At 36.0% G+C, this 17,254-nt stretch overlaps 1 protein-coding gene and 1 pseudogene across 1 annotated transcript; one reads left to right on the plus strand and one right to left on the minus strand.

Annotated features, from left to right (window-relative positions):
- LOC140859293 (GDSL esterase/lipase At1g54790-like) overlaps positions 1-17,254 on the plus strand; it is a 213,625-nt pseudogene that overhangs the window by 39,627 nt on the left and 156,744 nt on the right.
- LOC140859449 (uncharacterized) lies at positions 7,413-9,646 on the minus strand. The gene is made up of 3 exons (XM_073261285.1): positions 9,510-9,646; positions 8,473-8,896; positions 7,413-8,221 (listed from the first exon to the last, which is right to left on the minus strand). Exons 2-3 carry the CDS (start codon positions 8,866-8,868, stop codon positions 7,610-7,612), a joined length of 1,008 nt encoding a protein of 335 aa, XP_073117386.1. The 5' UTR covers positions 8,869-8,896; positions 9,510-9,646; the 3' UTR covers positions 7,413-7,609.

The raw sequence follows: 17,254 nt of genomic DNA on the forward strand, positions 1-17,254 counted from the left end.
AAAATATGACCCTATTATGGGTATAATAGTGACCTTTACACAAATATCTGAGAGTAATATTTTAAAACTTGACATGAATATATGACAAGAATGATTTATAATTCATGATTGTGAAATATACATGATTTTATGCATACACGATTGGTTTATGATTTATTTTATTATATACTCTATGAAATATTTTATTTTATATTATCTGTTATTTTCTAAATATTGCATTATCATGAAAAATTTATGCTTTATCCGATAAGAAAGTGCAAGTTCTACTTACTGAGCTAGTGTAGCTCATATTCTTTTTATTTTTTTTTATTTATACTGAGGAATAAGGTTAGGATCGGCAAAGAGAATTCAGATTTGGAGATCTGCGATGCAAGCTTAGAAATTTTATAGATGAAGTTTAGATATATGATGATCACGAACTTATAGTAAATAATTATGATTTTGAGATATGAATTTGGATTTGATTTTAGATTTAGATGCTCTAAACCAATATTGATTTAATTATTTGATGAATAATGAAATTGAATCTTTTATTTGATGAATTTTAAATGATTATGATGGATTGGCTTTGTGTTATCGTGGGTCCCATCCCTCGGTAGCATGGCCGTGTTATATTTCGAATTTGGGACGTGACAGAATCGTATTAGAGCTTAAGTTATAATCATTGGAGATTATGATATAAGTAATTAGGATATGATAGAATAATATCAGAGCTTAGATTTAAGATCACTGAGATTATGAAGTGATATCAAAACTTTATGTATGATTAATAGGATGTGACAGAGTGGAGTATGATGGATAATATCAGAGCTTAAGATTATGATCATTAAGGATGTGATAGAATGATATAAAGTTTAGGTTATGATCACTAGAGAATATAACTTAAGTGGTATTTGAGCTTAAGGTTATCATTATTCGAGATTGTAACTTTGGTGATATTTGAACTTGAGGCTAAGATCATGAGGAATATGATAGATATAAAAAAAAAGATTCAATAATTTGATTTCGAATCAATAGGTATTATGATGAAATTTAGGTATAAGTAGCATATAATGTCTATAATAGAATTGATGAGTTATATCTTGAATTTTAATTAGTAGGATTGACTTGAGTATGAAAAGTGTTGACCCTGAAATGAAGTGAGAGGTATTGATATGTTATGTTAGATATATTCGATGACATTGGAATGCTAAATTTATATGGATAAAGGACATGATAACTTTGCTGATTTTGATGTTAATTTTTTTGCAAAGAAAGGTTGGTTTGGAAGTCTAAATGATTGTAAGGTAAATCGAAGGTTAACTCAAATTAATTCTAGACATATTGGACTCTTGAGGAGTGGTGAAGCTTATGTAATAAGTTCAAACATAGAAGGTGGATGAAGATTTAATTTTGATGTGTTATGCCTAAGAGATAGTAATGACAAAAAAACTTAAAATTTTACCCTAAGTTTTATATGAAATCTGAAAGTTGGATCTATCTTTGATTGATTTAACATACAAATATATTTTCATTTTTGATACACTTAGATAATTTGATAAGTTGAGATCAGAGTGCGCAGCAAAAATATGGTAGTCTGAATTGATTAAAAATATTAATCTTAAAAGATATTATAGAATATATTAGTTGTAAATAAGGAAGGATTTTATTGATAATGAAAGGATACTATAGATCTTGATCTAATTTGATCATAGCCCGATAATTTTTGCCAATAGATTATTTTATTGTAGATAATGTTAAGAAGAACCTTAGATATCTCAAACAATATAACTTAATTTCAAAGATGAAATTATTTGAAAGGGAGAGAATATAATATCCGGCCCATTTGGGCCTTAAACCCAACCCAGAAGCCCAACAAAAAAAAAATTGAAGAAGACTCCTAAATGGGGTCGGAAACCTTGCCGGGGAGGAGTCAAACTCCTTCCTCTGGTTCTATTTAAGGGGGAGATCCTTCTCCCCCCTTCTCATCAAGGAACTCGGAGCAAAACGATGAGGGTCGTCGGAAATCACTCGCGAAAGCCATCACCGTGCTCACCTCAATTTCTCGTCGGAGACATCACTGGAGCTCGAGGTAAGCCACGATCTCTCTTCCTTTCTTCTCTCTCTTCCTTCCTGTGCCTATGAGCACGATTACCGGCAATCGGAGTTGCCAGATTTTATCAAGGAAGAAGTCCCCTGTTTTGCCCCTCTCTTTTCTTTGATTTTCTGGCATCGGCGATCACCACCGACCACTGGTCTTGGTCCCTTCGAGCCTCGGGTGGGTTGCTCTCTTGCCGCCGGCCACCGTCGTGCTGACTACGGCCTTGATCGGCTCGTCAAAAAGGGGGGGACCGTTCGGTCCCCTGTTTTGCCAAAGAAGGCCATGGGGAAAAGAAAAAGAAAAAAAAAGAAAAAGAAAAAGAAAAGAAAAAAAAATAAAAAAAAAAAGAAGAGAGACTCTCTCTGTTCTCTCTCTCTTTGATTTAAACCATTATTTTCTCTGTCTAAAATTTTTCTCTACTTTCTCTCTCTAAAATTTTTCTCTCCTACTCTCTCTCTAATTGCATCATGAACCTTAGGACAAACTTGAGATGAAAATAAAATGACCTAAAATTGTTTCAAAAGTCATGCAGTAGGTTGGATCCCAATCCGATCCTAATCTAAAATTCATAGCATCAGTTAATCCATATTGAGTCACCTTGATATGATCTCCGATAATCTCAATCATGGTTGCGCCTTCTGAAAGATACGAAGATTCTCTCTTCACTCTCTCTCTACTTTCTCTCCTATGATCGACTTTCTCTTTCTAAGAAGATCTATGAATCCTGTATCGAGTCATGTTTTCATCTTCTAAGGATCTATAACCCCGAATCGATTTAGTACCTGGGAGATTTATCTGACTGGTCATTCAGTCAATCACTTTCTATTATTATTTAATTTTTTTGAATATATGAAATGAAAATTGATCCTGATTTAATATTTTAAATAGGGTTATCTGATTCATTTAAGGAAGACTAAAGCTCTAGGATGATTGAGGTAAGTAGATCTTACACTCTTTAGTTATTTTTAAATCTCTATAGTTTTCATGCATATGATCTTTTATTAATAAAATCATATTTTTCATAAAATAAAGATCAGTATATGTGATATGAAAAAGTATGTTTTATTATGAGCATTGATTTTATGAATATATTTTATGAAAATAATATGATTATGAAGTATGAATTTCATTATTTTTTTCATCTATGTATATGTATGTTTTAAGAAAAAAATATAAAGATTTCAAAAGCTCTCAGATATCTATAAACGAATTTTTTTGGGAAAGTCGACATTTGGAGCTCGCATCCACATGAAACATGGCCCTGCCAACAGGTATAAAGTTGGCACACGAAACAAAAACTCTGTCGATTAAGAAATATGGCCCTGTCACGGGTATAATAGTGACCTTAGTAAGAATATCTGGGAGCAATATTTTAAAACTTGATATAAATATATGACAAGAATGATTTATAATTCATGATTGTGAAATATACATGATTTTATGCATACATAATTGGTTTATGATTTATTTTATTATATACTCTATGAAATACTTTATTTTGTATTATCTGTTATTTTCTAAATATTACATTATCATGAAAAATTTATGTTTGATCTGATAAGAAAATGCAAGTTCTACTTCCTGGGCTAGTGTAGCTCATATTCTTTTTGTTTTCTTTTTATTTGTACAGAGGAATAAGGTTAGGACCGGCAAAGAGAATTCAGATTTGCAGATCTGCGATGCAAGCTTGAAAATTTTGTAGATGAAGTTTAGATATATGATGATCATGAACTTATAGTAAATAATTATGATTTTGAGATTTGAATTTGTATTTGATTTTAGATTTAGATGCTCTGAACCAATATTGGTTTAATTATTTGATGAATAATGGAATTGAATCTTTTATTTGATGGATTTTAGATGATTATGATGGATTGGCTTCGTATTATCGTGGATCCCATCCCTCGATAGCATGACTGTGTTATATTTCAAATTTTGAGGCGTGACAACAATACTCAACTTAAGCCAAAGATCTTCCAGCCTAATGATCTCGTCCTCCAAAGAGCTGAAGTGTCCAAGCCTATAAAGAAAAAAAAAATTGGCCTCGAATTGAGAAGGCCCCTATCGGGTCACGGAAGTCATCTAACTCGGAGCCTATAGAATTAGGGACCTCGATGCAACCCCTAATCCTTAGGCTTAGAATGCAGAAAGTTTGGATATGCTGTGAAAAATAGATTTTAAAATTTTAATCATGCATCAACACTTCATAATATTAGATCCGAAATCCAATCCCAAAATCACTTTGATGATTTCAATCAAATAAGAAACAAATAGTAAGCAAAGGAGCAAGAGGAATTTATATACCTTCTAGGAAAATCTGATTTAATTATTGATTCGTATGCCCTCCAACGGTGATCCACACGAGTCTCGATTTTCTTCTCTCTATTTGCTGATTTTCTTCTCAAGAAATCAGCAGCCTTTCTTCCTCTTTCTCTCTATGCCTTTCCCCTCTCTTGGTGTAGAGAATTGCTTGTATCCAACCCTTGGACATCAGCTTCTTATTTATAGATCCAAAGTCTTAATTGCAGCCCAAATCCTGACTCAACAAGGAGTCATAATAGGAGCCAACAAACCCTCCAACGCCCAACACTTGGATGCCTAATTCCATGAGGTGTGAGACCTCATCCGCATGGAAAAAGGGGCAGCATGAAACTCCTTTCACACTTAGGATAAGAGGGTGTGGAGCATGTGGAAGAGTCCTTCTAGGAATGGACTCTTCCCTACTTTGGACGTCAACATAGCATGAAACCCTTTTGATGCGTGAAAGAAAAAGGGGGCGATACTAGGAGGTGTGGAAGGAGTCTTTCTAAGAATAGAACTCCTCTCTTATGAAGGCTAGAGAGTGTTTAAAATAAAAGAAAGTTAGGTGCCAATAACTTGACCCAAACTAGTCCTAATCTAATTAGGAATCTAAATAGATGGAGATTCATAGGTTTAATCATGTGCTAGCATGCTTGACCTAAATCCATTAGGATTTCTACTAAATTTTTATTGAATTAGAACTTCTCAAGCCTAATGAAAAGTTCAAGACCAATTTTCTTTTGTGTGTGATCCATTAGATTCTACATATAGCCAACAGTAGATCCGAACTTGAGTCAACCTAATCTGATTAGGTCCTAGACTAAATTAGTCCGTGCATTAAAATTAATTAGAACTCTTCTAATTAAATTACTGAATTAAATTTTTTAATTCATAAGAACCTACAAGTTAAGATTGATATCTAGCAATGTATCATAACTATCCGGAAGATGTGAAATTTGGTGGAATATCAAAACACCCTTCTATGATGAGTTATCATGCAATTCAATCCTTTGATCACACAATATCTCAGATAGATTATGGGCATGAAATCATGACAAGCCCAAATATCTATCCATATATATCTCGATATAATGATGATGACTCAATTGATGAACTATTAGAAACTCTTTCTAATATTCATCCTGCTTTGGCCAAGAGACTCACAAAGTCATTATCCTTTGAGATCACATAGAATATTCTCTCCTCTTATAAGGAGCGATCAATTTTTTATTGACCACTTATAACTTCCATGCACACTTCACCGTACCCAAAGTATCCCACGCATGTCTTAAAGAGTCTTGCTAGGGTATGAACCAAAGTACAGATCCATATGCATAAGGTACCATGGTGATCTCAGGTCTAAAGATCACTTGCACCACTCCCACTAGAGAACCATCTTTGATATACTGGTAAAGCTCCATCAGATGTTCTTCTTTTGCGTCAGTTCAATAAACTCATTTTTCTAATGAGCACCTACATCCTTATATTAGTGTCCCTATACAAGTGATGGTGAGATCAACCATCCTCTCCATCGAGCATACAAAAGACGTGACTGGGGCTATAATGATTTTAGGTCTCACTGACATAATCTCATCATGGCCCTAAAATCATTGTCCTAATCTATGAGGTTCGTTATAATTTTAATTAAGTCATAGTGAAATAAAAGATACAGCATATGATGAAATAAAATAACTAATATTATTAATATTTAATAAATATTATGTATATGAGTTTGGAGATATTATAAAAAAGTTTCATCACATATCCATACAATTGGCTTACAGGATACTATTCTTTCAGTCTCTCATTTGCACTAAAGCCAATTGTCTCTTAGCTTCGATGTTTGTCAAGTAATTTTGCAAGATGATTTATAAGGGTACATGTATCCTCCATAATGCAAGCTACTAATGACATATTAGATCATAAATGCATAACCAAATGGTTGACTTCTTAGTATATTATATAGGCTGATTTCTCAAAATAAACAGTTCTAGTAACATAACTCTTCCAGCTATACCACATTACTTATTTTCTTATTTTTACATATTTTATGTTTAGTCCACATACTTTCTGAGGTGGTTTAGGTTACATTTTCTTGAAAAGTAAAACTAGTTCCAAGCTTTTCTAAAAACTGAAAAACCAAAATTTGTTTGGTGGTGGAGAAATGGCAGCAGCGATGGTGGCGGGGGGAGGCCAGTGGCCTGCGGGGGGCAGTCGAGGTGGTGGCACCAATGGTGATAGCAGCACTAGTGCTGGCCATTGAGTGGTTATGGTTTTCAAAAAACTTTGGAAACCAGACCTTTTTAGTTCCCACAAATTCTAAAAACTGAGAAAGGGTTTTCAGAAAACTGAAAACAGAAACTCGGTTGCTGCAAACACCACTTCTGCCTCAGATTTGATGTTTTTGGAAAAAGAAAAAGAAAAAGCTGGAAACTAGAAGTGATGCAAAAGAGAGCCTTTGCATGTACTGGGGTTTTCTGTGACAAAGGGTTCAGTTCTGACTTCTTTTATTCCCCTAATACTTCCAGAAATTATATGACCAAGGTGCAAGGAGATTCTGGATTCATAATACTGGTCCACTTGGACGCTTACCTCAGAACACAGCCATTTTTGGTAAAGATCTATCAAACCATGATGCTAAGCTTTTCAATTTACATGTTCTCTGTGCAAATTTGTAGGGTGAATTTATAGATACAAATATTGGTTGCATTGATAACTTCTCCATAAAATAGAGCCTCATTGCAAATTTTTCTTAATACGGTACATAACTACCCCATTTGTGATTCATATCTTCATATACGTTACCGGTAAACCAAGTTGATTTTTAAGTTTTAACCTGATTTAAGGTCGCCATGCTTGGCATAATACTAGCATAGAAGGAAATGAGCTATTTCTTTAATCATAAATAAATGTAGGGTGATCTTCAAATCTAAATTCCCACCATCTCAAGTTAGGTGGAAAAAGATATGATTCTATCAACATTTTCTTTTATCGCTTAAGAGAATTCTGTCCAAAGTAACCAACATCGATGTGAGGACATCAAATACTATATCTCATTGCTGGAGTAAAAGTTTTGATACAAGAAATTTCTGCCACAGTGATTCATGATCTTACACTTGAGATTTACATGACAAAGAAGTGCCTACAACATGATACATCACCTTACAAAGGAATGGAACGACTTCAAATGCAAAAAAATATAAAATGAGCTCAAGACCGAAAGGAATCCTACAATAACTTAGGCATAACTCTCTCCCTATCACTTTGAGTGGATGCTAAACGCTTTAGCTCTGACTGATGTTCATCATTTGAAATGTGCAGCCGAAGGCGGAGATTTGTCAAGTGTGCTTCTTGCTTCCAAGTGAGGGCTCTAGATTGCTTCCAAGTGTTCATCATCGAGGTAAGGCGGTAGGCATGTAATTCTAAGTGATGAAACTTCCCTTTCTGCTCATCTTTCTTAGCAGAATATGATTTTCTGATTGCATGACGATATGCATCAGCATTGTTTAAAAGGCTATCCATATCTTGAGTTGGACAAGCTATAGGATTGCAGTATGGCCTATAAGGACCAGCGCAAGGACTGCAGCTACCAACAGAGGATGAAACACTTTGAGCATCATTGAGTTCTGTATGATTCAAGGAACCATGGGTGAGTAACTTAACAGGTGATGAGCAGATGCGTTGCCTTTTCCTCTGACCTTTCTCAAAACCAGAGTGATCCTTATGTGGAACTTGCCTAATTACTTGATGGTTTTTCACCTCTTGAGAAGGTTGAGATACAGGAGAGTTGACCTCTTCTTCTTCCACAGATCTTATGCCATCCTGAAATCTAGCAGCATCCTACCATCAAGTAATTAGAAGATCAGCAATAACAAAAGACCGACTAATAGAAAAAGCTTTTTAGACAGCGCCGCAGACAGAAATCATTTTGACATGCAAGAAAGAAGATCTCTAGAGGACTTGAATCAATAGAAAATAGAACCCACTAGTCCCCATTCTTACAGTAATATTAACACAAAAATAATTGATGTAAAGCTATTAAATAACAGAAGATGTAGTAGTTATGTAAAAGAAAAAGACAAATCGCTTACCTCCTGAATTATAACCCAATGGTTGTCTTTCCAAGCTTGCCGCACCCTAATTTCAGATTTATGAGCTATGATATGCTTAGAGGATCCAAGAATTTTAACAAAATAACAGTCCCCAGCAGCTGCACTCAAGACCTGCACCAGCTTCCATGAGTGGTTCTCTAGTGCTTCAACAATGTCACCAGGAGACCAATACATCATACAATCCACTGATGGAGGCAATGGCCTGATGACCTTTCTTGGCACCCTTTCAGTGACTGTAGCCATGGCCCGTTGATGACTATCATACTTGACACTATAAGTGTGCCCATTCCCAGAGATGATCTCAGCCGGCCGCCAGGAGCCACACTTGCTCCATATCTCCACCTTAGTCCCTTTCTTCAGTCTCATGACCGCCATGTCGATATCAAGAACCAAGTCCCAGACCCTGATTCAGAAGAGATGAAAGTTTATTCCTTGGCGGAATAAAAAAGTTGATTATATGATCGCACCAGGTGTAAAACTAAGCTAGAATCTTAATTCAAGAAAAGCTTAAGACTGAGACATTGAAGTACGAAATCAAGAAAAGCTTTTCCTTTTTCTCTTGAGGGGACGAAATCAAGAAAAGCTTAAAACAAAGAATTTAAATCGAGCGACTAAGAGAATGAAGCAGAAGTCTGACAGAATTTTAATAACTGAGCGAACGGCTGACCTAATTGAATTGGAAATTGATCCAATGAAACGTTTGATACCAAGAAACACGTATGAGGGCTTCAAGTTTTACATGTAATCGAGCATTATCGAATAGACTGGAAGATAAAACTCTGAAAAGTGGTATAAAGAAAAGATGATTTGCCAAACTTACAATCGCATAAAATTCTACAATGGCATTGACAAGGAGATAAAATCTCTAGATATAACCAGGAAATCAAAAACATCAGCCATGAATTACCAATGCTGTCAACAAACTCATGGATGGGATTCCAAGATTGAACAAGAACGCATTGAATTAAACAGGACAGCAACTCAATCATAATTCATGAGGGAAAAAATTCACCAACCTCTTGATGCAGCAATCAAAGAGAGATTGATCGCAGGGGAAGAACAAAGTGATCTTTTCCTCTCCTTTTGTCGATCTTTTTGTTTCGCCTAGCCTTCTCGGTGGTATATATAATTTTACCGGAACTCCGCGTTTCCCAGTCCTCGACGAAATAGGAATAAGACCTTTAATCTAAGCCGTCTGATCTGTTGTATCTGCAATAATTAGGGCAATATATATATATATATATTCAGAGATCGGACTAAAAGATGGTTATATTGTGGCATTTGTCAGATAAAACTGGGTTCCTTAATCTACATCCGCCGGTGTGTGGACGCGCACACGCGCGCCGTCTGTTCCAACGGTCATATGGGATGGGTTTGGGGGCTTAAGAATTTGGCGCCCAGAAAGAATGAGAGATCAAGGCCGGACCCATGGATTTTGCTATTTAGTGCTTAGGCCTGGCTAATAAAATTAAAAAGGATTTTTTTTTTTTTGTTTGAATACTCTTCTAAATTTCGAAATTATATGAATATCCTACTAAAATTAATATTTGCACAAATGCCCCTGAGATAACAGTTCTTCTAATGCAGTTAATGAAAACCCTTTTTATTTAAACTAAAAGTTAATTAGAATCCTTAAATTATGTTTTTGCCCTTGAAGTAATTACTGGGTCTTGTTGGAAAACCCGACTTGTTGTTCATCATCCTTGCTTGCGATTCTTCTTCCATGGTATTTTACTTCCCTATCCTGGAAACAAGACTATTTTCCTATCATCGGAGAAAGACAACCATATTTCTCTAATCTTCCTCGATTAGATTCTATATTTTTAGTGGCCATTCTCCATCTCTTCTGGTCACTTCTTCGGCAGTTATTGTTCGAGTGCTTATCATTGCTGATACCATCCTTTCACCGTAGATCTCGTTGCTGCTACCTTCCATTAGTTGGAGATCTACTTGCCACTTCTTTCTTTTATCGAAGATCTAGTTTCTACTTCCAAAGAATAGAGGGCTTCACCGCTTGCTTTATCTATCCACCTAATATTTGCTTCCTTCTGAAAAAATAAAGTTTCAGCAAAACTTTGTTATGTTTCTCTGAAGCTAGCATTGACGTCAGAGATCACTTCATATCACTTCATAGTTAGAGAACTTTTCTTGCTGCTGGAGCTCTCCTCACCGTCAAAGTCTGAGCCCTTGTCATTGCATCTCTTATCTTCATGATCTAATCCATGGTGTGCATGTGCATGCATAGTGTGTACGTACACATGTGCAACCACACATGTATGCACATGCGAAGTGCTAACAGTGATATAGGATGGGATTTGCATTGCTAAGTAATATTAAAAATCAAAGTCCTTAGATGTGTGGGGAAGCACTATTTGGATGTCAATTCTCTTTTATAGCTCTTTTTTTTTTCTTGGTAGCTGCAAAATAGTTCTATCCTACACTGCATACACCACATGGCCGTGCATGCCACCAGTTATAGCCCCTCATTCTTGTGGACCTTATTCATCAAGCACTCATTAGTGGCTATGACTACCAACCTACATGGTTATGTGGTGCATACTATGTAGGATATAATTTTTTCAAACCAAGGTATGGATTTAAATCTTCTCCGGTACTAACTTTGTACGTACTAGTCAAAGTATGCGGAAGAAAATGATCCATGTGTTTAGTTTTGACATGATAAGTTGGCTTTGCATCATAATTGATGAAAATAGACATCAAGTGGTTGATGTAATGGAAGACTTACAAAGCTCAAAACCATATCATAGTTAACTAGAATAATATTGAAAGAAATTATCTCAAAATTCTTGCTAAAATTGATGTATTAGTCAACATAATTAAACATAGTCAAAAAGTTTGATACAGGCTGGGTGAAAAAACCCAATCCCATAGTCCTAATATGAAAAATAAAAAAAAGATTAATAATAACAGTAGTCAAAGCATAGGCTACATAAATTCAATCCCCAATTAAATCTCCACATAACGTCATCTTGTAAATTTATGTACTAATCATATTCCATGTGCTTAGATCATATAATCCATACAAAATTCTAAAATTACATCCCATCAACACCAAATTAATATATTATCATCACTTTCATATCCAATCTAATTACGTCTATTTAGTTCCAACCATTTTTCTCCTCTAATGTGTGCGTGTACATTTTGATCACATGATTAACACCAAATATAAGCTGCTTAAAAGTATTAGTTTACCAAGTTGTAGAAGTTCTTTGGTAAATGCACCAATTGACTCGGGATTAAATCTCATTTTTTCTTGGATTTATGGGCCTAGTTGCATTAGGGGAGGGCACCTAGCATTATGTGTCCCATTGTGTTAACGTTGGTATAGAATACCAATACGTCCACATGGGATAAGTATGCACATGTAGATATCTAAATTAATTAATTAATTATTGGGAATCCTAATCATATTCTAAGTAGATTATATTGACTCAGGCTTATCTTAAGTAGAGGTTGAGGATTCTAGATAACTCCCAACTATAGAGATCGTGTGAGAGTGGGATTGTAATATATGCCTCTATAAATAGATGGTGCATGTCAGTCATATATCATACCATATGTATAACTTAACTAGACACAGACATATTATTCTCCTTGTTATACTTTCTTTCTTTCTCCAAAGCAACCACCCAAAAGAGGCTCGGGCATCTAAGGCATGGACACCATAAGAGGACTCTGGAAGCCCTCTTTCAAGATTTGGAGTGCATTCAATGAAGGCATAAGGAGTGCGTTCAACGAAGGCATAAGGCTGCGGTTCTTGGGGTGCAAATCAAGAGGGTCGTCAAACAAGTCTCAATACAATCACTTCCGCTTGTTTTGGGATAAAAATGCTCAAGGTATATATTTTAACCTAAGTTCTTATAGTAGTATTAGAGCTTACATGACCTTGTTTGCACCCTTGTCGTAGCTTTCCGGCTTAGGATCACAATAAGCATGCTAGAACCACCCAAACCGAACCATATTGCATGATATGTTCAGTCCTTGTTAGAATATATTTTGATTATTATTTTGTTGATCCAATTAAATGAATTTGTTCCTCATATGGTAATCTACATGCCTACAAAATTTCATGCTCATCTGCCATTTGAGAGAAATTTCAAACACAAATTTCAATTTTGTGTATGAACCCGTGATAAACTAGAGAATTTAGACCCAATTTTGATGTATATAATGTTTGTTTTACACTATGATACTAGTATCATATGAAACTATGTTCTTTAAGCTTTCCAACACCATATTATATGTATGATTTGGCTTAGCATTTTAAGAGATATAGGCTCTTGAAATTAGTTACGCAGAATAAATTTTGTCACGCCCCAAATCTGGAACATAACACGACCATGCTATTGAGAGATGGGGCTCACGATAATACGAAGCCAATCAATCATAATCAACTAAAATTCATCAAATAAAAAAATTAATTTCATTATTTATCAAATAATTAAATCAATATTTATTCAGAGTGACTAAATCCAAAAGATAATACTAAATCCAAAACTCAACATTCATAAATAAATAACTACAAATCCATGATCGTAAAATAAACTAAACTTTCACTACAAAATTTTCAAGCTTATTTCTCAGATCCCTAAGCATAGATTCCCTTCATCGATTCTAGTCTTTTTTCTCTGTAAAAAAAAAAAAAAATATAAGCTACACTAGTCCAGTAAGTAGAACTTATGCTTCTTTATCGGATCAAGCATAAATTTTTTCATGATAATGTAATATTTAAAAAATAACAGATAATACAAAATAAAGCATTTCATAGAATATATAATAAAATAAGTCATAAACCAATCATGCATGCATAAATTATGAATATTTCATAAACATGAATCATAAATCATTTTTGTCATATATTTGTGTTATGTTTCAAAATATTGCTTACAGATATTCATGCTAAGGTTACTATTATACCTGTGATAAGGCCATGTTTCTTAATCGATAGAGTTTTTATTTCGTGTGCCAACTTTATACCCATTAGCAGGGCCATGTTTCGTGTGGATGCTAGCTCCAGATATCAACTTTTTCGAAGGGATTCGTTTATAGCTATCTGAGAGCCTTTGAAATCCTTATATCTTTTTCTTAAAAGATACATATACATAGGTAGAAAAAATAATAAAATTCATGCTTCATAATCATGCTATTTTTATAAAACGCATTCATGAAATCAATGCGCATAATAAAATATACTTTTTCATATCACATATGCTGATCTTTATTTTATGAAAAATATGATTTCATCAACAATAATTCTTTGAATGAAAAATATGATTATTTAAAAATAAATAAGGAGCATAAGATCTACTTACCTAATTCATCTTAGATTTTCTGATTTTATTAGAAGAATCAACTAATCCTATTTAAAATATCAAATCATTATCAATTTTTATTCGATGAATATAATAAAATTAAATCATAAGGAAAGAGAACTGTTGACCGGACGTGTCAGACCATTCAGATACCAGGGCAATTCAGGGTCTCCAAACTGAGGGTCAGATTTAAGTGACTTGATCAAGAAATCCTGAAGCACAGATCGGATCAAGATCAAGATCAATCAATAGGATTCATTAATAATGGATTTAAAAGATACTTGATATGGCCAAATGAGGTTAACATACAGTATGGATATCAAAGCAGCTTCAGATCATCTTGTTGGAGTCAATATGAGTCCTTAGAAGATGAAGGCATGACTCGATACAGGATTTATAGACCTTCTTAGAGAGAGAAAGTCGATCATGAGAGAGAAAGTAAAGAGAGAAAGTGGAAAGAGAATCTTCATATCCTTCAGAAGAGGCAATCATGATTGAGATCATCAGAGATCATATCAAGGTGCCTCAATATGGATTAACTGTGATCAGATGCTATAAATTTCGATTAAGGACCGACTAGGATCTTACCTACTGCACAACTTTCGAAGCGATTCCAGATCATCTTATTTTTATCTCAAATTTATCCTATGATCCATGATGCAGTTAGAGAGAAAAAGAGAGAGAGTAGGAAAAAAAAATTTTAGAGAGAGAAAAAGAAAGAAATTTTAGAGAGAGAAAGAAAGAGAAATAGGGAGAAAGAGGGGGAGAGAGAATTCACTCTCTACTTTTTTTTTTCTTCTTCTTCTTCTTCTTCTTCTTCTTTTCTTTTTCTTTTTCTTCTTTTCCTTTTTCTTTTTTTTTTCCTTCTCTTCTTCTCTTCTTTCTTTCCTCTTCTTTGGCCGAACAGGGGAGGACCAGAGGGACGTTGCCTGTGGTCCGACGGGTTGTGGCGGCACGACCGGTGGTCCGGCAGCGGCGACCGACGGCGATGGAGCCAGAGATGGCCGGCGGTGAGGTTCGGCCGGTGGGAAGTTAGAAAAAAAATGGAAAAACAGGGGACCGCCCCTTTCCTTGAATTTTCTCCGGTCATTGGCCGACCACCGACGGCCATGACCTTCGGGAGAGATAGGTAGAGGGGTGGGGGTCCAAACCTAGGGGTGCGGCGCCATGGACGGCGGCGCTGGTGGCCGGAAAAGGGAGGGAGATGGCTCGGCTGAACAGAGCAAAACATGATCTTGGCTCTTTGTGGATTTTCCGACGAACCCGACTGCCGGAGAGGGTGTACGAAGCCATGGGAAGGAGGGGAAGGAAGAGAGGAAGGAGGGCCGGGGCTTACCTCCGACTCCGGTGAGGTCTCCGGCGAGAATTTTAGACGAACACGATGAGGACATCCGCGGCTTCAACGGGAAAATAGAGAAAAATAAGAGGGGACATCCAGTGCTTGTCATGGCCGGCTATGGAGGAGGAAGGGAGGATTTTATAGAGCTCTTCCCAGGGTTCCTAGTTGCCCTAGGAGTCCTTGTTCTATCGAGAAAGAGGAGGAAGAAGAAGACTCCCGTTGGGAGTCTTCATTCAAAACCTTTTTTTTTTTTTTCCTATGGGCTTGATGGGCCACAATTGGGTGGGCTTGATTTTTAGAACAGGGTATTACAAATTTTTTCTGCAAATTGGGCTGCTGGGAGAAGAAGATAAATAGTATGTGGCACTGTTCATCAAACTCGTGCATGGTGGCTGCATCAGCACACACTGTTCATCACACTCGTGCAACATATGGTGGCTGCATTACCACCTAACAAAATGATGTCGGATCAGATATCCAAAAATGCTGATGGACTCCTTGCGTTGGAATAAGCCGAAAGGTGGTAGCTGTGTCGCCACCAACCATCATCATGATAGCATGTGTAATACATGTGTGCGTAGCTGTGGATCGTTGAGAGTCAGTCTGAGTGGTCAGACCATCTCCACATGTGCAGGTGGCACGTGGGGGCATGAGGTGGGCCCATTGGGCTTGAGTTTTTGGGCTCTATGCTCCTAAAATTATGGCCCAAAGCTTTATGTGATTAGTTCTGAGTTTTGAATTTTATCAGAATTAATCTCTAATTTAATTTTAATAATTATGATTCATTATGTATTAATTACAAAAAATTCATGAAAAATATTTTAAGGGTTCCTGTGATTAGGATCATTCTGTGCTTATTTGAGCATATTAGAATATCCTTAAATAATCTCTTATGCTTAAATTTGCATAGATATTAATTTGGTAAACTTATAAATTGGTGCTATAATATAATTGTTTGTCAATTATTCATCTTATGTGTTTTAATTAAAATTAGCATCATTAGGACTCTTTTGTGGGGCCACATCATATGATGTTTGAGATGTGTGGATTTGTTCCACAAGAACAAATGGATCAAAGTGTGAGATTATGCACGATGGATGATGATTTTGAAGTCTAGCAATCTATCGATCTCAAATTACATTGATTTAACATTTTGATTTTATTGTTATTTGTTTGAACATGTACATTGAATGTAGTGATATGGCCACTAGTTCTGTCATTGCTAATCTTGTAAAACCCGAGAGATTGAATGGTACTAATTATGCCACTTGAGAGATGCATGTCCAATATCTTCTTCAAGCGGAGAAGGTATGGGATATTTTGCATGCTACCATGTTTCCTCCGCAAGGGAATGATTTTTTTCTTGCACCTCAAAAGGCCTACGACAAGTGGCTCGAGAGGGACCGTGATACTCACCTTGCGATGCTTGTTAGCATGCGGAGTGACCTTATGGGCCAGTTCGAGTCTTGCAAAACTATGAAGAAAAATGTGAAAAAAGCTGAAGGTTACGGATAGACATCCACGACAAAGCTCCATGCTTTGCAACTAAAATTTCAGTAATATATCAAGAATTCGAAGCATAGCATGACTCAGCATCTTAGGGAGATGGATTCTCTCATTCGAGATCTTTAGACTATAGGTGTCACCCTCATTGATGAGCAACAAGTGTTGGAGGTGATTAGGTCCTTGCCGGACCCTAAGTGTACCCAAATGAATCTTCTTGTGATGCATAGTAAGAATGTCCAGACTTTTAAGGATATCTCACGTCACTTGGAGTTGGAGGTAGAGTGCATTGAGATGAGTCACACAGTAGCTTATGTGGCTCAGGTTGAGAAAGTGTGAGAGCTTTGAGCCTAGACAAATGAAGCAAAGATTTAAGGCTAAAGGTCTTGCACCCAAGAAAGGATAAATCAAGAAAGTCAAGAGTGGCTCACGTTGGAAAGATGGATATATCCAAGCTCAAGTGCTACAGCTGTCAGAGAAAAGGACACTTCGCTCGAGATTATCCTGTGTCGAAAAAGGTAACCACCTTTCCTAACTCTCCTTGTGTTTTGGTGTGCTCATATGCATTAATTGCATACTCATA

The sequence above is a fragment of the Elaeis guineensis genome, chromosome 7, assembly GCF_000442705.2.
Source record: "Elaeis guineensis isolate ETL-2024a chromosome 7, EG11, whole genome shotgun sequence".
Lineage (NCBI taxonomy): Eukaryota > Viridiplantae > Streptophyta > Magnoliopsida > Arecales > Arecaceae > Elaeis > Elaeis guineensis.